The following is a 24635-nucleotide window of genomic DNA, read 5'->3' as shown; positions in this document are numbered from 1 at the left end:
ACCATCAGTGGGGATTGAGGGCGAAACCAGCTTGGCACATGTGACGAAGCCTCTGCGTAGGTCACCGGTCTTACTCTGCAGAAGTCAATGACTTCGTAAAGAAAGCTGTTAAAGCTTTTTCTCCAAAGCAGCGATTCCCAAAGTCAGGAGTGCTGCAAAACCAGAAAATCCCGATCTCAAACCTCCACTCTGATCAAAGTGTGAGAGAGTGAAGCATTTACATGACAATTTTATTCAAAATCAGTCTGTTGGCTATAAACTGCTAATGTTACCCATTAGCAGTTTATATGCAAAGTGTTAAGGCTAACGTGCCCCATCTGTCACTAGGACACAAACTTCTCCTGCATTTCAAGTTCACATAAATTAATATAAATATGTAATTGTAGTTTGTAAGTAAATTAAAACTGAATTTCTATGACACCTGCAGTACCGTCACGGCCCACTAGGTTAGATAACGGTCCACAGGACGAGAAGTCGTTGGCCCCCTGGTGGCCATTAAAAATGGTAAATGGTAAATGGCCTGCATTTGTATAGCGCTTATCTAGTCCATAGGACCCCAAAGCGCTTTACACTACATTCAGTCATTCACACACACATTCACACACTGGTGATGGCAGCTACATTGTAGCCACAGCTGGGGCGCACTGACAGAGGCGAGGCTGCCGGACACAGGCGCCACCGGGCCCTCTGACCACCACCAGTAGGCAAACATGGTTAGTATCTTGCCCAAGGATATTTGGCATGCAGCCAGGAGGCAGCCTGGGATCGAACCACCGACCTTCTGATTGGTGGCTGACCTGCTCTGCCACCTGAGCTACAGCCACCCCATGAAAAGAATACAGTTTAAGGCACTTCTGGTTTCACTGTTAGAAAACCAACTTTTGGGGCTTATTCAGGATAAAATATTTCTGTTCACAAAGAACCAACTGTTAGCTCTAGATGAATCGAGTAAAGTGTCTGTCTAGCTTCAAATAAATGTGTTAGTCCTTAAAGTCCAATGAAGAACGTTCTGATCCAAACCTCATGTTGTGCAGAAACTGGAAGGAGAGACCGTTGAAAGCAGATGTTGTTAGCACATGTAGGCAGCACAAGAGCTACCTTTGAGCTACCATCTCGTGTTCACGTGGAGGGTCCGCCACATGGAGTGCCATTCCAACCCAATTAGTGTTAAGTGGATTATGAAGCCCTCGAAAACCGAGTGAGTGTTTGGCGATGCTTGATGCGTGACCTGTGACTCCACTCCTCTCGAGCGCGCCGCCTGTTCAGTGTCAAATGTAACAAACCTCCAGATATGAGTGGCGTGCTGTTATTCCCTTGGTAATTAATAAGAACTTTCAATAAAATGGAAATTTTGTTGGTGTATCTAAGGACAGAATTTCTGAAGTAATGCAATTAGTTCAAATAACTATAATTTTATTATGCTTTCCCAGAAGAAGGGAGTGGGGTTTTCCCATTGCTCTTGCTGTGACATCGCCTTTAGTCTGAGAGCAGAGAGTTCATCAGATGAATGAAAGTTTCCTAAAATGCACCGAAGCCAATAAACCAACAGACTAAGCCTGGAGTGAAAGTACGCAGCCTTAAGCATCAAACTTTAACTGATATCAGTGTGTTAATAAGATTAATAGAAATATGGTATAAACACCATGTTTCCTACGGAGCTATCTGCTCTTTACAACAAGCTAACAGTGGGTATGTGTTTGATATGTCAAGAAATTAAACAGGATCAACAGCAAAATCTATTTTTCATTCATCCAGGTGACTTACCTGGATGACCTCATCGAGACCATTTTTTAATTTATTTTGGGATTAAATGTTCTAAAAGTGACACATGAACAAATTCCTGCGTCGTAAGAAATAAGTTGTTGCTTTATTGTACGCCTGCATTCGTGGTTAGAAACTTAAATGATGAAACATCCCAGTTGATGCTCGGTGTTCTGCAGCTGATAATATCAGAAATTAGTTACAAAATAGTTTGAAGTTGTGAAATGCGTGTTAAGTCTGGAACGAGGTGACAACATCTAATCTTTAACTGCACAAGCTGCAGGCTTAACTTGCAAATGTCCTGCAATGATGTCACAGGGCAAACGCCTGCATGTCCTTTTACAGCGCAAACACTGTTCCTACAGCGGCTCAGAAGAACATTAACATCTATGGAGGAAATATGGAAGCTCGTCTTTAACACTACATTTAAATTTCAATCTAATAACTCAAAACTAGGGTTAGCCTGACACTCGGTAACTCAAGAAATGTTGTTTTAATAAGTCCAAATTTGAAGACAATAGCCCAAAATTGTGATTTACAGATTAAAGCCTGAAACCGTGTAGTTTATTGGTCAGGCACTCGGATAAGCTGAGGTGAAGCCCAGCAGAACAGGTTGGAAAAATGAAGCACGTGTCTTAAACCCGTGTTCTACCTGAAGACCAATAGATGGCGATGACTGTGGTTGCATAAAAAGACCTCCAGTCTCCTAGAGGCTTGTCACATGATGTCAGTCTGCATTCCTCCAGAGTGGTCTGCAATATTGGAGGTGATACACATTAGGGCAAAGTATGTATTCCCTCAGTAGTTGGTGACGGTTCCTGGAGGTTGTTAGCGTATGCCTGGTGAAATCGGTTGCAAGGAGCACGCTGCGACAAAAACGTCTTTGTGGTTGCTTCGGTTGCCTGTAGTTTGCATGGAAGATGCCAATTGTGGGCAAACGCTTTGCTAATTACTGATGTGGTGACGGTGAAACCTGAAATAGTGCGATGCAAATCAGAGAAGGGTCGCCTTCAAAGTACAAGTGATGGCTCAGAACCACGCCGATATGTGTCAGAAGGCACAAATTCCACTTTGAAGGTGAATCTTCGACATTTCTATTTGTGTTGCTTTTTTCACAGCTTTGCAGACACACGGATGATTGCAGCAACTTGCTAGCAACCAAAGCAATCGCTGATGAGTTGGGGAATACACTTTTCGCTCACGACCGACCAGCGGTTGCCAAACGGTTGCAGACCAGTCTGTAAGGACATCACGTCTCAAATGACGGACAAGTTAAAACCATGTGGTTGGTGATCATGTAGACGTCTATGGGAAAAAGTCATTCGGAGTTTTTGGGCTCCGCTACTTGTTTTGTATCTTTTTAAATAAAAAAATTACGTCTGTTTGGTACTTTTGTCATACTGTGTTTCCTGGTGTGTTATTGGGAAAAAACATCAGCTACAGTAAAGATCAGCAACTCCCTGATTTCTGTATCGCTTCATAATGTGGAGGACTCCTGGGGGCTCCTGAGGATCCGGGAAACCTGAAGCCTTGTGGGTAATACGGCCCTGGATTGCGGTGAACCTTAAACATGTCAGGCTGTTTAATGTGAATCATCTCCTGCTCTGTTTACCATTGACTGGCCGGTGGTAGCAGCATGTCTGCGCTGCACCGCAGTTTAGGAATCATTTATGCCAAAGTATGAATGGACCTTGAAGTAGCAGTAAACCCTCGGTCAGCCTGTAAAGCAGCTGGATTAGCCCGCTGCTGTTTCATTTCGCAGCGGGTCCTCACAGAGACAGCAGAGCGCGCACAAACACGCAGAGGGGAGGGGGAGCTGCTGCCTTTGCGGAAGCCAGTGGAGAGCCGAGGCGGCGCTAAATCAAATTACCATACTAACTAGTTCTCTGTGCGCCGATGTGAGGGGAACAGCCTGAAGAAAAGCCTCCGTTTTAAAGTCAAGACACCTACGAGTCCGGCCTCATTTTGTTGGGATCTTCCTGCCGTCCGCCTGCAGAGGAGATGGGGGACAAGGCGGGCACCAGGTAGGACGGCTAGGCTATAAACGGCTAGCTGCGGGTTAGCGTCGGTTCTCACGCACTTCGCTAGCAGTCGTGCTAGTGGCCCAGGCGGAGGAGTTTCTCCTCTCAGCTCGAGCATCAGAGATTTACCCGCTTAATTAGCTAGACCCGGGCCGAGACCAGCGAGCGAGCCCTCTGGTTCTGGTCCGGAGCTCTCAGAGCGATGACCTCGTTTGCAGGAGGCGAAGTTAGCACAGCAGGGTGGGGTTAGCTATCCGCGGCTGTGGTGGAAGGGACGGCGTTCCAGCGTCCGCTCAGAAATCTGTCAATTTTCAACATCCCGCTAACGTTTCCGTTTGACTGAAAAGCACACCAAAAATGATCAACTGTTAATGCCCACCGCTTAATCTAGCACAAAGAAAAAAAATCGGCACCATATTCGTGTAATTCTACACCACATTTGGGTGTTTTAGAGAGGAATTCCCACGGTGTTTGTCCAGTAAAAGACCGCTGAAACCTTAGTGGGCGGTATCGACATGTAACCTGCAAAACAGCATTTTAACTCGAGATTTGTTTAAATTATGGAGCTTGTTCTTGTTCGATTCAGTTCCAATGTTTACAGTCAGCTTTTATGAAACGTGAAATATTAGAGTGTTGTTTATTCTCGTTAACCAGGGGCGAAATGTTAAAATGAAGTGTTTTTGAATGGAATTTGGTACGGAGGAGCGTATTGGTGGGCTATTTAGGTTCGCTTACCTCCATCACGGGCTTATTTCGGGTTTCTGGTACCGCAGGTTCATGCCAGTTAGCTGTAAATGTGTTTTAAAGAGGGTGGAGGTTTCGTTTTCGGACATTTGTGAGTTCTGGTTCCTGTTTCGGGTCGATCTACTCGGTGTGTAGGCACAGCACAACGACACAAAGTGATTGTGGTTTCTATAAAGCTCAGGATGCCCCCCTTCCCTTGTGTGTTTACACCCCCAGTTAATTGGGTTAGCACTGCTGTGGATCAGCGTTCCTTCCCGTGTTTTCGCCTTTATTTCTTCTTCTGCAGATTCCGATTAACAGAAGAGACCCAGAGGGCTTAACTGCATTAATCCAACGCACACAAATAAGACTAATGATGAGGAATAACTGTTATGTTTTTGTGCAGCTCATCAGACCCCGTCCTGTTGTAATGTGGCAGGAATACAGGGCCTTTAAAGTCAGGTTCAGCTCTTTCCTTTACTCCAGCACATGTAAGCTGCTGAAAATGACATTAAAGTGCTGACTGCTTCAGGCTGTTTACATCCACATCCTCCCTGTTTCTCCTCTGTGAGGTTAAGGTTTGTTGGATGTACAGCTTTCATGCACACGATCCGTTTCCTCATGTGTAGCAGCTTTTTGCTATAAAATGCTGATCATCGCCGCTGTTTTTGATGGATTTTCCTCTAACTGGGGGGGGGCGAGTCAGCCCAGCCCATTCCACTTGCAACTTAACTTTCTTTCCTGCCAGTTACTTCCTGTTAGGAAGCAGGTGGAAAACTGGGAGGAGAGGAAACGGGCAGGAGGAAAGACCAACGTCATAGCTGTTGAAGAAATGGCTCTCACTGACATTCACGCTCGAGCTGCTGTTAACAGATTATACATCGAAGCTGCATGTCGAGTGGCTCTGTGGCACTTCGCCTGTTTGCAAAACACCAGCCAGCAGTGGAAAGTTTTTCTCTTTGACCTTTCACCTTTTGTACTGACAGCTGTGAAGCTTCTCTCCTCGAGTCTTGTACGACTAGATTAGTAAGTGTGGCTGCGAGGTGTAGCGACGAGCCCAGCTAGAACCAATCACATCCTGATATTTTGTCTGTGTGTTACATTAAAGACAAAAAGGCCTCTCCTTCAGAGGCCACGGCTCAGGAAAACTGTTATTTCACGCTTTGCTTCCAGTTGTTTACCGTGTCAGGTGTTGCACAGCTAAAAGAATCCGTTTTAATTGGCTGTTGTATTGAGATCATCTTCAACACCTGTGTCAAGGACGTGAAGCCGTCACGCTTTACCAGACTCATTCACAAAAACAGCAATTTTATGTCACAAAACACGTGAGCTGCTTGTTTACAGCTCGCTCAGCTGCTTAGTTCTTGCTGCTGCATGACTTTGGTGTTCCTAATGTATTTAGTCATATCGGAAATGGTGCGTTGCATAAACTCGACCCTGTTTTCATGTAAGAGTCGCTGGTTTTGTAAGAGGAGTCTGGTGCTGACTTTGTCCCTTGTTGCCACATTTTTCGTGTAAACAGGTTGGCGTGCTCTCAAAGCTGCAGCTGTTTTTGTGCTCAACGTGAAGTTTAGATGTCTGGAATTATTGTCACAGCTCAAACGTCTAATTATTATTATTCATGTCTGGTTGTTGTTTTTATTACTATCAAAAATGGCTGACCCAGGCCTGACCCTCTTCATGCTGCAGACACAGATGAAAGTAGCAGTGTGTATTTGCTCTGCATGCAAATACAAGCAAATCATTTCTTTTTGAAAAAAAACAAAACTGGTTGTGTTATTTTTAGCTGGAAACAAACAGTGATGCACTTCCTGTTCTTCATCCTGCTTTTAATTTGTACAAACGTACGAAACACCGACCGGGTGTGAAATGTCGTACATCGGCTGGAGATGTTCACACGCCCAGAAATCGAATTCAAAACCAACTAATATATACACGACCGCAGGTTTCTTACTCAGGGCGTCAGACTGTGCTCAAAGGCAGAGGAAGAGTCCGACTCGATGGCCTGTATGAAGCTTTAACATGTGACCTCAAAGTTGGTTCGTTCAGAGCGCCGCTAAATACACGAATGTTTCTAACGTCGGGTTTTTTCAGGGTAAATGTTAAAAAGGACCAAAAAGCCGCAAAAAGTCCATTTTTGACCTGCCAATGATAAAAGCTGATCAGAAATATCAGGAAATGAAGAATAGCTTTAATGCTTACATCCCATGTGGCTTTTTAAAGCTCCGCTTCGTTCTCCAGGCGTAAATATTTAATGGGAGACATAATTGCAATATTTATTTATTCATTTTGAGGGAACATTGGAGCGACGCTGATCGATTTCAGATTAATCAGAATAGAAGTTTTGTGTTTTTTTTAGAAGCAATGAAGAAAAATAAGCTGTGACTGTTTCAGGCCTTAGTGGCTCCATAAAGTGTCCAAATTATACATTTTTAATTCATTTTATAAACAATAAAATGATTCTTATGTCACATAAACGTGAATTTGGTGATAAAAATAACTGTTAGCTGCAGAGCTGATTGAGCGCTGAGGGGATGGAAACAGCAGATACTGCAGTACTTTTTCCTGCTGGTGTAACAGGAGCAACTGATGCTGGATCAGGACATTTAAAGGAAAATAATCCTCAACACAAAGCTCAGATATTCACTTTATTGTTGAATATTTTTTGACAAAAACGTCAAATCTGACTCTCAGAAAATGACACAGACGGTTTGTTGTGTTGGCGTTTGTGTCTGAAGCTCAGTTACAGGTCTGTAGTTTAATACCAGCCGCAGAAATCCCTCCCTTTCATCACTTTTCTCCCCTCATTCTGCACTAATTTTAGTTTTTCTAGGAGCAGTTGTTCGACTAATTGGCTGATTACTAATGGAAACAGTTGCAAAACCGCCCACAGTTTAGTCATTTAATCTGAATCAGCAGTTTGAAAGAGGAAGAAAACAGCCTGGAGATGAACGTCTAGTTTGAGTCTTGCAGAATAACTTCCTGGTTCCTCGCTCAGCTGCAGAGTTTAAAATTTAACTTTCACCCTGTTTCGTTGCTCCGGTGGTCAGACCAGTCTGAGTCCTGCTTATCTGCAGCTTCATCGTTACAGACTCAGCTGAAGGCATCGGCCTGACAGGAAGGGCGGGCTGAACTGCCACAATAAGAGCCTGCTCGTGCGCTTTGTTCCTGGGATTATTTCTGCTGCCACTAAACTGTGTTTGTTGGGTGTAAATCCAGAGGAAGGTGTAACTGAGGCTGGCATGCATGTGAAGGCAGGCGGCCCTGAAACGCGAGTGTCTGTGGGCGGCAGGCGCTGCAGAGGAAGTGCAGCGACGGTGGCGTCCGGCAAACATGAGGAAGTTTTGTCAGAGTGTGAAACGCAGCGAGCATCACGCTCCTGCCGCTCTGAGTGTTTGGCTAATAAACAGCACGAGACGCCGCCGCTCACTGAACTGTGACCGAGAGGAAACCTGGTTTCCTCGTGTTGCGGTCCGACCTGCTTCCTGTCCTCCACCTGCTTGTACAGGTACTGCAGCGGCTGTGGTCACGCTCGTGATTTAAAAAACAGTCATTCATGGAGCATGAATTTGAATTTGTGTCGTTTGGAGCTTTTTAAAGCTGCTCAATTTTGGTTTGCAGTCCTTTCCCCTCCCAGGAGCTCTCTGGTGATGCTGAGCCTTCTCCAGCATGATGCTGCACCATGCTGCAGATCATCAGATGAAGATGTAGGGTTTATGGCTGCAGACTCCCAGCTCTCAGATTGGTGCATGGAGGCGTTCTAAGCCCATCGCTCTCCCGTTTCAGCAGCTGAAGCTCCGAGTGTTCTCTGGTTACAAACAATTAAGAAGAGAAAATCTGCACTCAGACTCTTCAAATCATCTGAAATGTTTTTAACACCAGCAGCTGGGTAACACGATCCCGTTGTCACATGGCAACAGTTCATGTTCAGACATGAAGCTTCACGTCAGCTGTTTGTCTGAGCGAGCGCCGTCCCTGCAGACCTCCCCCCTGCAGGTGGAAGCGCTCGCTGCGACGCTCTCCTGTTTACGGGATCTCTTTCCCTCGACGCCAGCTTCAGCCTCACGTGGTCGTATCATCCGCTGCTGCTTCTCTCTGTTTCTGACACAAATACAAATGAGAATATTTGAGTTTTGGGGCCACACTAAGTCTCACTCATGGGTTTGAAGCTTTGCTGAAACATCTGCGTGTATTCATTTTAACCTACTCATTAGTGCGTCATCCTCCTGGTTTATTAATCACACCAAAAGTGAGCTGTTTTTAAATTTCCTGTTCATATTAAACATGAGCTCGGTGTCTACAGCACGCTAAACACCGCTTGTTTTTTTTTCTACTCTGGGATCTGTATGAAGTCACAGAGAACCACAGAAGCCCCACCCACTGTCCAAAGCATCTGTTTATGCTTGGAGCCAGGATGAAGGGGGTTGTTTGCCCCTCAGCTGACTTCCAGAAGTTAACCAGTCAGATGAAAGCTTGTTGGAGGGTGAACTAAAGGGACTGCAGCAGGCTCAGAGTAAAGAGGAAGGATTATTTCTGAACTGTGACTCATGTAAAACTGCTCTGGTGCAGTCCCAGAATAAAAACGTGGAAACGAGCCACAGAGGTTCCCTTTACCTCGTTCAGCCACAATAAGAACCAGCAGTTTAACATGAAACCAACATGTCCTCCAGAATGTAACCATTTCTACCCACTGACTGCAAAAATAATAAAAATAATATGAAGGTGCCTAAATTATAAAGACCACAGAATAAAAATGCAGCGATCGCTGAATGAATCGCAGGAGCTGCAGCGACGCTCAGCTGAAGCACTACAGCTGGACTCCATGATGGACGAGTGTTTCTGCTCAGCCTGGACACAAACACTGTCGCTGTAACTTCGTCAGTCCAGGAAGCATTTCAGGACGAGGCGTGTTTATATCTGCGCAGCAGGGCCCTTCATCACCTCAGATTTAACGTTGGAGTCGAGAACAAAGCAGGCCTGCTGTTCGTTAAGGTTAGCAGCTCACAGGGACGTTTACGACTTCATCCTGCGAGGACTCGAGCGAGTTTCTCCTCCTAGTTTCTCTGCCTGCAGAGCTCAGAGTTAAAATACTGGTCCATAACACACTCCAACCACAAGCCCACCGTCTGCTCCTCAGCAGGCTTCCAGAAGCTGACCAATTAGAAGAAAGAATGATGCAGGGTCTTACAAGTTATCCAATTCTTACAGCAGCCCGCAGTAACCAGCTGATGGGCGAGCAATGAGCGGCCATGACGCTAAAAGGAGCCGTGGTCCCAGAGGTCCACTGTGTGGTTCAGCTGACACACAAACTCAGAGTTTAAGGTGGAATTAAAGGTAAAGGCAGCGAGCTGAAATTAGCAGCAGCTAAAATAAGTCGATGAGCTCCAGCCGTGCTGCTGTGATTTGTAATGGTTTGAGAGGCGCTGGCAGGCTGCTGCCATCATTGTGGTGTGATCTGGCAGCCCTGTGGGCCTCTCTGCAAGGTGCTGATAACTGGTATTGGCACAAAGTTTGGAAAACGTGCTCTCAGATAATTGGGATGGAGGGTGACCCACTTAGCTCCAGCTTGTTCCTCCTGCTTTTAGTTTGTTTTCTGACGGTGAAGTCACAAAAATGCTCCTGAAAGGAAACAAAATGTATTCATTTATTTCATATCTGAAGCCTCACTGAACCAAATAACTTTATTAGTAAGAAGCAGCAGACGAATATGGGCAGAAGTGACAATTTAGACTCGTCAGCAGTCCAAACACCATCCGTGTCTTTAAACAGTCGTGTGTGCAGCAGCAACAAACACACACTTGAGTCTTTTTTTGTTGTGCTTTCCTGGGACCACTTCTACACACTGACCTCATTATTGGGGACTGTGGCCACCAACATTCACCAACGGGAGCAGGAAACACGTGAGCGGACGCAGGCCCATTATAGTCCTCACACCCTGCCATGTCTGCCCCCTTCCTCCTTTGCAGCGTTTGCGTCTCGTCGAGTCATCGTTCCTGAAAATTAAATGAGATTTCTTTGGGCTGGATGTGCAGAGGTGCCGACACAGGTGGACGTGTGAACCGCTGCACCGCGGCGCCTGCCTTGGTTCCACCTGTTTCCTGTTTGAAGTGTAGAATAATTAGTTGATTCTGGCCTAAAAAGTCACTTGGAGCGTTTTGTTCTGAGCAGTCGAGCTTTGTTTTCAGCAGGTTTGTGTAAATACCAGGTTAGTTACTACGATTAGTAAACAGTCTCAATTAGTGAATCTCGCTCTTGTAAAATGTCAGTAAGTGAAAATAAAAGCAGAAACAGCTGATGTCTCTGACCTGGGGTAACTTTCTGTGCATGAATGAGCAAAATGACCACAGTGACTCTAATTTATTCATATATGCTAACATTTTAAACGCTTTCTTCAACTCTGTTAAATAAAACAGTTTCTGGATTATTAGTCTGACATCAGTCGCCTCTGGCTTCGAGAAGCTGTGACCATCCTCTGCTGTGGTGTTTGAGGGTAATCGATAAAGAAAACGATTGCTGTTATCGGCCCTAATTGGGAAGCAGATCTGGAACGGTGTGGCCTGAAGAGGCGTGGAGCTGAGCTGTGCGTGCGGTTCATATCTGCAGCTCATTACGACGTGTTTTTGTTCTTTCTGGATTCAAAGCTGCAGATTAAAAAACACCACAGTCGTAAATAAGCCTCGAGCGCCAAAAATCGGAGCCGCAGAAACCTGTAAATCAGTTTTAATTCATGCTTTGAAGTGATCTAAATTTAACCCGAGTGTGGAAAGCATCAGCGGCTGTGACAGGAAGCAGGAGCTGCTGTGAAGCAGGACAGCAGCGCCTCGTCCTGGCAGAGGATGATGTCTGAGGCGGCGAGGGCCTGGAGGAAGTGACCGCTTCATACAGATGCTGAGAGCCTCGGTGCTTCCTCACACAGCTGCTGAACTGTGGGCATGTTTGGTTTTCAGGCCTTAAAATGAGTTCAGCTTTTCAAGGTGTGTTGGCACCTGTGGTGGTTTTTCATCACATCACTTGACTGAAAAGACTCCAAACGGCCATCTGCTGTCAGCCACAGAGGCCACACCCCTAATTTCCAAACTGGATGCAGTTCAAATTGATGAGTTCTAAAAACATTTAGCTGCAGTTGTTATGATGAAGAAAATGAAAAGTTAGAGATTTTAAGACCTTGAGGGGTCTGACTGAGTTCTGAAGCCTCAAGTGGACATTAAAGGAACTGCAGCGGCGTCCTTTTGCAGCTGACTGATAAAATTCAGCAGCGTGAAAAGCAGCGTAACACACGGGATGTGGCATTTCTGGTTTGCACTGTGGGAGGACACCAGAGTGGGTGGAGCTTCATCACTGTGAGCAGGATGCTTTTGGCACTTCCGTCATTGTCCGAGGTTAAACTTTGGTCCTGCTGCGGTTTGTGTTTGCAGAGCAGAACGAAGACCGCGGTCACAAACTGAAGGTTTAGTCCATCTGTGCTCTCTCTGCAGGTTATTGTCAGAAAAGCCGCGGTTCGCCACACCTTTCAGGGTTTTCCATTAGGTCATAGTACCAGCTACTTTTTTAGCGATCTGAGCAGGTGGTAAAATGTGATGTCATCAGACTGCATGCCTGGCAAGTAGCATCACTCAGTGAGCATCAGGTTCACCAAAATCAAAACCGCCATCTTTGAAACCCGGCAAAGCTGTGACGACAACCAGACACACCCAGTAGTGCTGGACCCGGGGCGGCGCTGATCGAAGAGGGGCCGAAGTTTACTTTGGTTTATTGACATCAAGATCGTGGGTCCAAGCTGCGCCTGGGACCGGTTTTGGGAGATTAGTTTTTCTTCGATGCTTCTCTTCTCTCTTCCACCACTTTTTAATATCAGTTAGGAAATGGGCAGTCCGCTGCCACCTTGTGTTTTGGCAGTGAAACTGCAGCCACGCTAAAGCCTCACTCTTTCAGCTGCGGCTCAGGTCTAGACTCAGTCCTGGTGTCGGTGTGTTCAGCTGTTCTTGTAATGATTGGTGAGATCCTGCGGCGTGTTTCTGGTGGTTCAAAGGTTTGTAAAAGTTTCAGTGGCATCGCGCAGACTTGGACTCGAGTAGTTTAAGTGATCGTGTTGGTTAACATCCACCTGTTTCCCTCTTAAAGCAGTGCGGTGACATCCCATAATAACCCTAGGTCATGTACACTGTTTTTCACCAAAACCACTTCCCCCCCACCCCCAACCATCGGTTTCAAACAAGGCCACTGTTTATTTCGACACAGCAGGAAGCTGCCACACTTCCTCGGGTTATTTTTCACAGAATTGTCTCACCCACACGCTCTCGATGAGCTGCAGCGGGTCTGAAAACCTGTTTGAATCGACCGCAGCGCTCTTCGTTTAGCGACAGGGTTCAGCCAGAAAAAACGAGCTAACCTTCTCTTTCTTTCCTCCTCTCTGTCTCCTCTTCCCAAACCTCTCAGAGTTTTCAAGAAGTCGAGCCCCAACTGTAAGGTGAGTCCACGAGTTTGTTCTGCAACATCTGACACTGTGAGGAAGCAGTAGAAAGCACTCTTCTCCCTCTGCCACCTAAAACATGAAGCTTTGTTCATACTGACCCTTCAGATCGCAGCATTTCACTCAAACACCAGAGTAAAAACCACAATCATAGAATCAGGGCGATTAAAAGCAGATATACAGACGTAAGGGCAGAAAAACGAGCTGCCAAAGGGAGCGACGCAAAGCACTCATTATGTGACAAAGATGAAGCAGGCAGAGCAGCTCCACAGTGAAGTCAGGTAGTAAACTGGGACGTCACCAGTGTGACCAGTTCATCCAGTTTTAGTTTAAACATTTGTTAAGAAGAGAGTCGAGATAAAGATTAATATTCAGTGTTATGCAGTCGTTCCTTTACTGTTGCCTCTAAATTCACTCCCTGTCAGAAGGTTGTGGTTCAGTGTGGTTAAACACTCGGGCAGATCCTGCTTTACTCCTTTGATATAGTTACGTTTTTCTTTTTTAAACTTCCTGTCGATGGGGAAGTTTAACATGAGCTCACACGCTGCATGCTGTTAGCAGATTCTGTTCTTTTAGGACTTCGATTAGAGAGCGTCCCTTCTCCCGGACTTCTGGCTTAGGGGTCGCTAACTTCCAGGTTGGTCGAGAAATAACCTGGAAGTTAACCTGACACTGGTCTCCACCTGTGTGAGGTGTTTTTACAACGTCCTGCAGCAGCTCTCTGGAAGGTTGGATGCTGTAGCCAGTGACCGCCTTTGTACTCCAAACCAAAAACCTTCCATTGTTGTGCTTGGAAACAATACAGAGAGCAGCAGTTTGTAAATAAGTTATTAACAGCACATCGTCTGCAAACGTGTGCACAGAGCTGGTGATCTTTGTGTGGGGACCAGGAAGAGGTCAAAGTTATTCCAGTAGGATTTATCCAGTTTTCACTGAGCTGTTGTGATCACACATCTGGATTAAATAAACTAATCCTGTGATTGGTCTGTGCAGTTGACGGTTTACTTGGGAAAGCGAGACTTTGTGGACCACCTGGACCACGTGGACCCAGTCGGTGAGTCTGGACTCGTTTGTGTTTGTTTTGGAGTTTTTAGGGAGCACGGCTGCTGTGGTGCAGTCCTGTATTTACAGGAGTCAGAGATCCTGATCAGGTAAACCGGTGACCTTCGTGACTGTTTGTCTTCCTTCCTGCCAACAGATGGCGTGATCCTGGTCGACCCAGAGTACCTGAAGGACAGGAAAGGTAGGCGAGAACACCTGCACACATGTACAGGAACACACTGAGACTTCACTGCAAGATCTAAACGTTAAGTCTATAAAGCAAATGTCTCATCAGCCAATCATGTGGCAGAGTGTGCTGAAGCCAACTGTGCAGCGACTTTGACTTGTTGCCGTGTGTAAATAAACGAGAGTAAAAGCCTTGCGCTCGTGTTGTTTCATCAACTTCCTGCTGACCTTTCTGTGCAGAGCTGAAGCCTTTGATTAACGACTTCCTGTTTATTTCTCAGCACGTTCATTTATTAAGGACACAAACGTCTCATTTTTGTCTGTTTACTGTTAAACAACTGTTTCAGAAACGTTGAATACAAAACAGGCAGAATGACCTTTGTTTACATAATAAGCAGTTTCTGGACCTCTGACTGTGTGTCAATAGTTGGAAAAACAGGTAAATTACTGTTTGCCTGAACGTTGTTTTTAATGTTGCTACACAAACATCACCCAACAAAACCCAGAACGCAGCTCAGCTCTTATCCTGCGTCTGCTTTTCCACTGCTGGCAGTTTGTGCTGTGCAGATAATCGCTGTGAGCTCTAAACAACCAGTTTATCACAGTCTCTTACACTCGTGGACCTGCGTGATGTCACAGTGAGATGTCAGAAGTCCTGTTGTTCAGTTGCAAAGGGCAGCCAATCAAAAGCATGATGCCTCAAAGGGGGAGGAGCTTCATCTCTGTCATGTTCGGCATGAGCTGTAAGGTTATTTTGAAGTGTGGCTCATGCAGAGCAGCAAAGGTCCACTTCACCTCTTCTGTAACGACGCTGTTTTGCTGTGTCGATGATTTTTAACAGTTTTAATGTTTTATTGTTGAATTAAACCTGATTTTAATGAATGACTCATTTAAACTGCAAACAGCCTCTTCTTCCTCCCCACAGTCTTCGTCACGCTGACCTGTGCGTTTCGATATGGACGCGAGGACCTGGACGTGCTCGGTCTATCCTTCCGGAAGGATCTGTACATCTCCACCTTCCAGGTGAGCTTCATCAGCCTGCGCCTGAGCAGACAGTTGAGTACTTTTAAAGGTCGGACGTTCTCACTGTCGTCTCTCTCTCGGCGTCAGGCCTTCCCTCCGGTGCCCGAGGAGCGGAAACCCAACAGCCGGCTGCAGGAGAGGCTGCTGAAGAAGCTCGGCCAGCACGCACACCCCTTCTACTTCACCGTGAGTCACTGCTCCTCCTCAAGGCTCCGTGTGTGGAGCTCGTGGTGAAGACGCCACGTCTTTATATGGTGTTTGAAGTGAAATGCGCTCCATGTGAGTCTGTGGGCACTGACTCACTGCTGGAGCCCCTGCTGGTGATTAGAGGAACTGCAGCTGCACGGCGCACTATCGAACCTTTCTGCACCGCACGTGTGCAAGACGTATAAAATATGTAAGAAGAAGAACGGAGCTGTTTAACCAGGTGGGAGCTCAGGGCCTCGATGTAAACATTTAAAGATGAGCATATTGATCTTTGCCATCAGTTCATTAGCCTGTGTTTACCCAGCATCCATTAGTGTCTGAACGCCGTCTGCTGTGGCCTGAAAAAGCAGATAATTTATAGCCCGCTGACCTCGTCTGTCGGCTCTTTCCTCGGGCTGCTTCAGCCCGGCGTCAATATCAGGACGAGCGTCAGACGTGTCTCGTGATGTTTGCTGATCTCCAGCTTCCTGAAATAAACAAGGAGATGCAAATGAGGAAGACTTTGACTTCCTGTTAGACTAGAAGTGACACACTGAAGGGCGTTTCCATCGGAGCGCAGTTCCCTGTAAGATCAAGAACCCTTTGAGGAACTCAGGAAGTCGCTCATTACACTCATTTGTTCTGGCTTCCTCCTCCTTCACATACGGTGGAAATTTAATTGCACTTTTTTACCTTCCTGGAACTTTTTGGTTGAAAGGGGTCATCACACCTCCTCAGCAGGGCATTTATGAGGGAGGACGTCCTGCAGCTCTCAAACTGTGGCGTTTACTCTTAATGTGCAGAGATTATTTTACTCGATAAAGCACGTCTGAGAAAATATCTGAGCTTTATGGGAGCCTCGGATTCTTTATGAGAGTCGAGCTGAGCCAGGGCTGCTGGGAGTTTAAAGGTCGGCGCTCTGTGGGAAGCTTCATAAAAACGGGCTCTGAGTTTGTGGTGTGGAAACAACGAATGAACAAACTGTGATTCTGACGTTCTCGTTCTTCTTCTTGTTTTCCAGATTCCTCAGAATCTCCCCTGTTCAGTCACTCTACAGCCCGGACCCGAGGACACCGGCAAGGTAACCGAACCCCCCCAGCTGTGAAACGGCAGAGCACGGATGTCGTAAATTAGCTGTTCCCAAACGTCACGCCTCAGTTTGAAATATAAATCTCTGTCTGGGTCCACCCAAACCCGCCTGCCCGAGGGGATTTACAGGCCGGCCTCAGGGGGTCACATAGTAAATGTGAGGGTTACGTCAGGAAGGGCATCCGGTGGAAAATCTGTGCCATTCATCCGCTGTGGCGACCGCTGCGAGTTCAGGGAGCAGCTGAAAGCACCGCCTCCTGCTTCTGATCGTTAACTCGATGCTTTAACGATGAGTTCAGTCTGAAACTGAAGGACGAGAAGTTTTCAGGTCCAGTAAATGATCTCAGAGCTGGAGCACCATCTCTGATCTGATTGTTCTCTGTGGAAGTCTGACGGAGGGTCTCCGCCCTGTTCACGTTGCATTCAGCGCCCCACCCTGCAGCTGTTTCAGCAGGACAATGCTCACGCCCACAGGGTCGGAGCAGAGCGGGCTCTCTGGGTCGGACGGCGAGCCACGCACGTCCCAGTACGCTACATCGGCACAACCAGTAACTGCTGCACCCATCTGGTTCCTCCACAGCAGGTCAGCAGACGGGTGGATGTCCAATGTCACGTTCAGAGGAGGTTTAAATAGATTTTAAAGACGTTTAACAGCAGTCAGATTTAAACCCCACAGTCTGGTTTATTAGATCAGGTTCCTTTAAAGACTTGATGGAATTTAAACTGAATTATAAAACCTGGCAACTCAATTCTTATTTGCGAAACGAGGAAAAAACAATCAGACTAACCAACTAGTCTGAAACTAAAACACTCAGATTTTAAGTCACAGCTGAGGGAGAACAGTGCATTGAGTGGTCCACGCTGTTCGGCATTTATCAAAATCATAAATCGTCCCGACATTTTTTTTCTTCTTCTGCTTCTTCTACTTCTTCTGAAGTGGGAAAGCCCAGACCTTCCTCCCTCCACTTCCTCCAGCTTATCCGAGGAAACATCGAGGTGTTCCAGGCCAGCGTGCCCAGGTCTACGCCGAGCCTCCTCCCAGTAGGACATGCCCAATGGGAACACGTGACCCAGGCGACAGCCTTAGCTGGCTGCTGTTGATGTGCAAGAGTAGCAGCTCCACTCACAGCCCGTCCACCTTCTGGAGAAAGCTCATTTCTGCTGCTGGGATTTGTCCTCTCATTCTAATAGAGTTCACAAAAGCTAACATGAAAGGATTCATGAAGCGCCATCTGGTGGCAGATGACTGCATAACATTTAGGACACAATAATTTACCAGCACCAGGGATCAATGAAACTTTTAACAGTTAGATTAAACAACTAGTGACAACAGCGGTGATTGGTCCACCAGTTGCACACATCCATAATAATAATAATGATAATGATGATAATGTGTCTTATTATTATAACAGCAGCATAACCTTTGCAGCTGACAGGTGGAGCCACCTGCAGCACGAGATGATGATGCAGCCTTTTACTGTCGTGAGATTAAGAACCTGAATGTGAGACAGGTGTGAGGCTGAGCTCTCCTCCGCTCAGGTTACTTCAGCTTGTACAAAGATGAATATTCAAACCCTCCTCTGTCCTGCAGCTGCGTGTTCGACTCTGAAGCGTCGCCGAGTTTGCGTGCGTCTGCAGACTTCCTGGCTTTTAGTTGTTGATTTTCTGCGTCGGCTGATGTTTCCCCGATCAGGCCCTGAAACAGCGGAGCAGTGGATCTGAGCGCTCGGTCAACTAAACAACTTGTTTCCTGTCAGTGAGGGAACAGTTCCCATCACTGCCTTTTTTCTTTCTGCAAATGCAGCATTCTGATGTGCAGCGTGTCCTTCAGGCCTGAAGACGTGCAGACCTTTTCTTTCTCACACATTTTGGCTCCTGAAACCTATTTTATTCCTGATTAACAGCCTGACGTTCAGGAGCTTCTTCCAGCGTTGACATGTTTGGTTTTAAACGGGGAGTCAGATGGAGTCGGTTATCTGTGAGGAGCGTCGCTGACAGGCTACGATTTACCGTAACGACCGCCTCAGACAGGCCGATAAACACGCCGTTGATTTTTAGCTGAAGCTGTTCCAGCGTCGCTCATAGCGGAGAGAGAGAGACGGTGTGTTTATAAAACGGGAAAAAGCAGGGCTGCGCTCGCAGCGCGTCAGCACAGTTGAGGCGTTTTTATAAACACGGTGGCGCTGAGCTGTCCTCTCTCCTCTTCCTGCAGGCCTGTGGTGTTGACTTTGAGATCAGAGCTTTCTGTGCCAAGTCAATGGAAGAGAAGATTCACAAGAGGTGAGTTCAGACCTGCGGGAAGCTTCACTCAGGAGCTGCGTGGAGTTCAAACCCAGAGTAGAAATAACTGAGTGGGGATTAACTTTGGTCGTGTAAACATGAACACCCACCAGTGGAACAGGAAATAAAAGGTCCACTTTAAAGCTTTTGCTGTGTTTCATTGCAGTCCAAAGCCAGCCTGTACCCCAGCAGGCTCTGTGCGGGGCTTTTATTTTGTAGACTCACAGTACAGTAATCTACCAGAGGCAGTAAAATGTCAGACTCAGTGTTTACTTTAGGACAAGAGAGGCTCTTCTGTGTGTCATACTGTGAGCCAGCCTCCAGTGAACGCTAGAGGAATCACCGTGCTGAAGCCTGTGCTGTGTGCAGGAACTCTGTGCGTCTGGTGATCAGGAAGGTTCAGTACGCTCCGGAGAAGCCTGGTCCTCAGCCGATGGTGGAGACCACCCGCAGCTTCCTGATGTCCGACAGGTCCCTGCACCTGGAGGCATCTCTGGACAAAGAGGTGCGCAAACAGCCCCGATACCCACAAACCAGTCCTTTGTTTTTATGCTAATAATGGTGTTCTGTGTGTAGCTGTATTATCACGGCGAGCCCATCAGCGTCAACGTCCACGTCACCAACAACTCCACCAAGACCGTCAAGAGGGTGAAGATCTCCGGTACGCATCTCTCAACTCTTTTTCTGCGCTTCTCTGCACGCCGTCCTGTTATCACAGTCACACCTCCTCTGTTTGTCTTCCGCAGTGCGTCAGTACGCAGACATCTGCCTGTTCAGCACTGCCCAGTATAAATGTCCCGTGGCTCAGCTGGAGGCAGAGTAAGTGTCCCTGTCCCTGCATGCTGGTGTAACTGGTTTAAACCAGTGTTAATGAATGAAAATGTGATAGAGTTAACCAGGCTAACCAATCTGAGCTGGTTTAAAACCAGTGACAAAAGGTCATTGATGTTCACACCTGTTTAATGAGATTGGTGGAGGGGCGGGGTTTACCTGAACGGTTTGCCTGACAGCAGCGTCTGGTCTCCACAGCGACCAGGTGTCGTCCAGCTCCACCTTCTGCAAGGTGTACACTCTGACCCCGACACTGGACAAGAACAGAGAGAAGAGAGGACTCGCTCTGGACGGGAAGCTCAAACATGAAGACACCAACCTGGCCTCATCCACCATGTAAAACACAAGCACACACAGGTGTAACACACAGGTGTGTTTGCATGGTCATGTGACCACAGTGCTCCGTGTGTGTTTCAGTGTGAAGGACGTCACCAACAAGGAGGTCCTGGGGATCCTGGTGTCCTACAGAGTCAAAGTCAAGCTGGTGGTGTCCCGTGGAGGGTACAGCAACACACACACACACTCTGCTGACATCACTTCCTGTCCTCTCCAGCTCACTGTTTCCTGTAGCTGTCATCAGTGAAGTTTGGAGGTGTTTTTATCTTCCAGACGTCACTCAGTGAAACGCCTGAGGCCGAGCTGCACCTGAACGTTTCCTACGCAACGGTCTGGCGTTTGTCCACGTTTACATGGAAACGCCACACGTGTGAAGCGAGTCTCGGGATCATATTTGACTTAAAGACGTACAAAAACCACGTGAATCAGTTTGAAGCTTAAACACGGCCAGAGCTTGAGCTCAGACTCCAGTCAGCTGAGGGAGGCTTTACAAAGTCATCCTTTCACAATAAAAGCCTGTGAGAGTTTAATGAGTCCTCAGCATCTGTCTAGGACCGTAGTCCTTTATCTACCGTCTGTCTCGCCATTGGACTTTAAAGTCACATGACTTGTGATATTTACTGAGGGCGGCTGGAGGTGGTGCTAAATTGAGCAGCTCTTCATTTTTTTTCACGGTTGGTTTAAAGACGATTTTCTCATTTTTCGGGTGTTTTATTCAGAAAGAGCTGCAGGTGCAGCTCGGCCTCCACTTCCTGCTTCCTGCTCCACCCTGTTGGCTCGTTGCTGTCGTTGCTCCTCACTGTGTTTGCTTCCACTGTAGGTTTTTGTGAACCTGTCGCCTCCTGCTTTTCATTTCACCTCCCTTCTCTGTGTTTTTTGGCGTTTTGTGTGGCTCCGCCCCGTCCCCCTCTCCCCCCTCCTCTTCTGTGTGCCCTCCCCCCTCCCTGCAGGCTGCTGCGAGGCTTATTGGAGAGGTAAATGGGACTGAAAGCCTCAGTGTTCATGTGGGGGAACCACAGCCTGGTGTTTAATGTTAACATGGGTTTCTAGGTGGTTGTTGTCACTCAGTAGTCAGTTTGCTCTGAAGTGAGTTAATTATCAGCTGTGGGGCTTTAACAGGCAGATTTATCAGGACATTTTTAACCTGTTGGAAAAAGGAAGGAGGCGGGGTTTGCTGCAATGACGCCGTGCTTCCTATTTTCCAGGGACGTGTCAGTGGAGCTGCCCTTCATCTTAATGCATCCTAAACCTCCGGAGCCGCCGGCGTCCCGCCCGCAGTCAGGTGAGTCTCTGCAGCCTCGTATGGTGAATCCTCGTATGCGGATTCACCATGGCACTGAGCATCAGTTTCCATGGAAACGGCAGCGTGACATGCTTGTGTGTGTGTTTCAGCTGTGCCAGAAACTGACCCGCCCATCGACACCAATTTGATAGAGTTTGAAACAAAGTGAGTTTCCAGACTTCTGCTGAGTTTTATTTTACATACAAACAGAAACCATGGCAACCAGCACTAACATAACGTCACTGATTAAACTGAGCATGTGTGAACTACAGCACGCCATAACGTGGAACTGACTGACCCTTACAAGGAGCAGCTGTCGGTGTTCAATACCCGAAAGTTTAAAAATCCTAAGGAAACAAAAAACGTCTGTAAAATGAATCCATGGACGTGAACGGTTTCTCCTGTGAGAGCTGCGAGACGTGACGAGTGGATCTTGAATCTGTGAGCGCATCATTAATGCTGAAGGGTTAGGAGCTACCGTCTGTTTCAGGAAATGACAGCAGAAACATCTGCAGCCGTTTGCAGCAGCGGCAGATTCACAAACCCGGCGCGAGGTGGAAAACTTCACAGATGCTCAGTTCACACATGTGACGTGCTGTTGGTGCTGGATTCAAACAGGGCTGTATGGAACCTTTCACAATAAAACTCGTCCTTTTCATCCTTCAAGCAGCATCTCGCAGGACGACGACTTCGTCTTCGAGGACTTCGCCCGCCTCCGGCTCAAAGGTGTTGTGGACGACAAGGACGAGGACTGCTAGGAGCTCGCCAACCCCTTCATATGCTCGCTTCAAAACCACAACACACACACACACTCACACACTGTTCACATTCCCCAGGGATGGATGAGGGTATATTTGGACTGAGGCCTCGGAGGGGCTTGGTGGTGTTCTTCCTCTCTTGCTTCAGCCATTCGTCATGCCACCTCCGCCATTTTTCCGCCGTCTTCTCCATCTGTTGTCTCTTGTTTCTCTTTTTTGCTAGAAATTCTAAATGTTAAGCAGCTGCAGGACAGATGTTGGCACTGTGGATGGGAACCTCTGCTGCTTGTCGTGGGCGGGGCTTTGAGATAGAAAGCAGGAAGCTAAAGAATCAGCAGCGTTCGTCCGCTTTGTTTTTGAATGTTTCCCGACGATCACCGTCCTGTACAAGCAGAATATATATTTGGAAAAAAAATTGTTCGGTGGTGATCGCCGCTTTCCTTCGAGTAAATCCTGTAGATAGTTTTTCTCGCGGTGGCTGCAGCGAGAGGAAATACATGTGCACACAAACACACACACTCAGAGAAGTCTTACAAGCGACTGAAGTTCGATTTCACCAGCATCCGCTCTCCTCCTGCTCCAACTGTCGTCCATGTTCAGAAACGTTCGCCATGTTCTGTTGGCTTTTTTTAATTATTAAAAAAAAACATTCCAGTGCGGACACTTCATTCAGATCCCAGAGATCATTTTGCAATCCTGCTTTTTAAGAAATTACATGAAAAGACGACAACCAAAACTTTATCCACCCTCTCCGTAAGTGGAGCTAATTTAACTCTTTATTTTGGTTTAATCCTGTTAAAGCTCAACAGTAAGCTGGTACTTGTCTGAATACTGTTGTTGGTTAAGAGAATGAAGACGTGTAATTGCAACAATGTGACAGCGAACAAATTGAAGCTAAAAACAAAGCATATAAATTTGAGATGGTACAGGAGGCCTGATCACTGAAAGTCACGATTCTTAACTAAAACAACCCAGGATATATCCTGGGTTGTTTTAGTTTTCTCTGATGGAACTAAAGAACACTCGAGTTTAGTCACACTGGAATCTTTTTTTTTTTTTTTTTTTTTTTTCTTCCTTGAACTTTGGACTGGATTTGGAGGTCGAGTCACTGGATAGGTTTTTTACCTTTCTTTGATCTGTTTCTGTTTATTTCACTTCCAGATTTACAGTTAAAGTCAACAAAACTGATGCTAAAGTCTGTTTCTCTTGTTGCTTGTTAAAATAGAAACGGTCTGAGACTCGGTGCGGCCGGTTTAACTCGCCATTGTCAGCTCATTGAAGGGAAACTCTGGTGCTCGTTGTTTGGTTTGTTGTCTTCACTCACTGGTCCAAACTCACTTTGAACAAGCATTCAGATGAAGTTAGTATGAAGCTTCACCTCAGAGTTAAGTCATCACAGGAAGCTGTGCTGTGCCTTAAATGTTTCACTGTTGCCAACACGATGATCTTTGAACCTTGGTGACTGACAAGAACTTAAATTGTTGGTTTAAAACGTTTGGGCAAACCTGGGATGTGTCAGTTTAGAAACACTGCGTGGTGTTATTTTTCTCTAATTAAGTTCAGGTCTTACATTTTAGTTTCAGGGGATAAACCATTAAATATTTTGCTTAGTAAATATAACTTTAAAATTAATATTAACTTTTTAATAAAATAAAACAACCACATATTCTTATAATTTCTAATCCTTGAGAGCTTCTCTTTATTTTATTGTGTAGATTGCAAAGATACATTTTAAATTAATGTTGTCACCATTTTCTTTTCTGGAATTATTTCCAATCTGGTAACAAATATTTCTGTGGCCTTTACTGTTGTTTAGTTTGTACTGTGATGATACAATATTTGGGGGTTTGTCCGGGATTTGGCAGTTTCACAGTTATTTCTAGACCATCAAACACAGATTACTTAAATCCCACTATTGTTTTGTTTGACACATTGAAAGATGCTGATGACAGTGAACAGACTTACTCACTTTAATGTTGACCTGTTCAAATTTGACTTATTTCCTGTGAATGTTCGTATTAAACATGGTTGAAGTTTCTGATAGCCAATTGGTCAATGACCCGTAATCCTGCAGCCAAATGCTCAGTTTTTTTGTTTTTCCTACTCACAGTCTGTATGATGTCACACAGAGCAGATGTCCCTATTATGATCATCTCAGGACACAGAAACCATCTCATGTTCTGACCAGAGGCAGCCAATCAGAAGAAAGTTGTCTTAAAGTGGAAGTGAGAGCTCAGTACAAGATAAGGATTATTTAGAGCTTTGAATCACGCAAAGCTGCTTTGCTAGATTCTCGTAGAGACCAAGGATAAAAATGCAGAGCTGGTAATGAGCAGTATTGATTCACTTTGAAATGTTTTTCACACCTTTATTCTCGGTATGTGACCTTTTTTTTTCTCTTAGAAACAAAACATAATGATCTAAAAATGAAACCATAAAACTATTTTTTAAAGGTTGATGCCAAAGGAAATGTTTAAACTTGAGAAGCTGAAGTTGTTTAAAATAGTCCAAAATGAACCAAAGCATCAAAACAAACATGCATGAAAAGACCACTAGGCAGTCGTGTTGAAGACAAATGAACTGAAACTAAAGGCTGTGCTGTGTAGTACCACGATAGTGCTGTGAGTCTTTGCTGGACCTCGATTTCA

The 24635-nt window shown here is 46.1% G+C and overlaps 1 protein-coding gene across 4 annotated transcripts; it reads left to right on the top strand.

Moving 5' to 3' along the window:
- The first annotated feature begins 3386 nt into the window (after nucleotides 1-3386).
- On the top strand, nucleotides 3387-22962 carry LOC113030124 (arrestin red cell). Of its 4 annotated transcripts, none has more exons than XM_026181280.1 (17): nucleotides 3387-3785; nucleotides 12942-12972; nucleotides 13969-14029; nucleotides 14174-14218; nucleotides 15128-15225; nucleotides 15313-15411; nucleotides 16433-16492; nucleotides 18713-18780; nucleotides 19150-19285; nucleotides 19357-19441; nucleotides 19527-19599; nucleotides 19810-19947; nucleotides 20029-20112; nucleotides 20898-20921; nucleotides 21153-21229; nucleotides 21340-21394; nucleotides 21897-22962. In XM_026181280.1, exons 1-17 carry the CDS (start codon nucleotides 3763-3765, stop codon nucleotides 21985-21987), a joined length of 1248 nt encoding a protein of 415 aa, XP_026037065.1. In that variant the 5' UTR covers nucleotides 3387-3762; the 3' UTR covers nucleotides 21988-22962. The 4 variants fall into 4 exon arrangements, with proteins under 4 accessions (XP_026037065.1, XP_026037066.1, XP_026037067.1 ...); XM_026181281.1 differs by having other exon boundaries at nucleotides 3391-3785; nucleotides 21900-22962; XM_026181282.1 differs by lacking the exon at nucleotides 20898-20921 and having other exon boundaries at nucleotides 3392-3785.
- Nucleotides 22963-24635: the final 1673 nt, after the last annotated feature.

Source organism: Astatotilapia calliptera, chromosome 10 (genome assembly GCF_900246225.1).
Source record: "Astatotilapia calliptera chromosome 10, fAstCal1.2, whole genome shotgun sequence".
Classification (NCBI taxonomy): domain Eukaryota; kingdom Metazoa; phylum Chordata; class Actinopteri; order Cichliformes; family Cichlidae; genus Astatotilapia; species Astatotilapia calliptera.
This window is presented reverse-complemented; position numbering and strand designations above follow the sequence as displayed.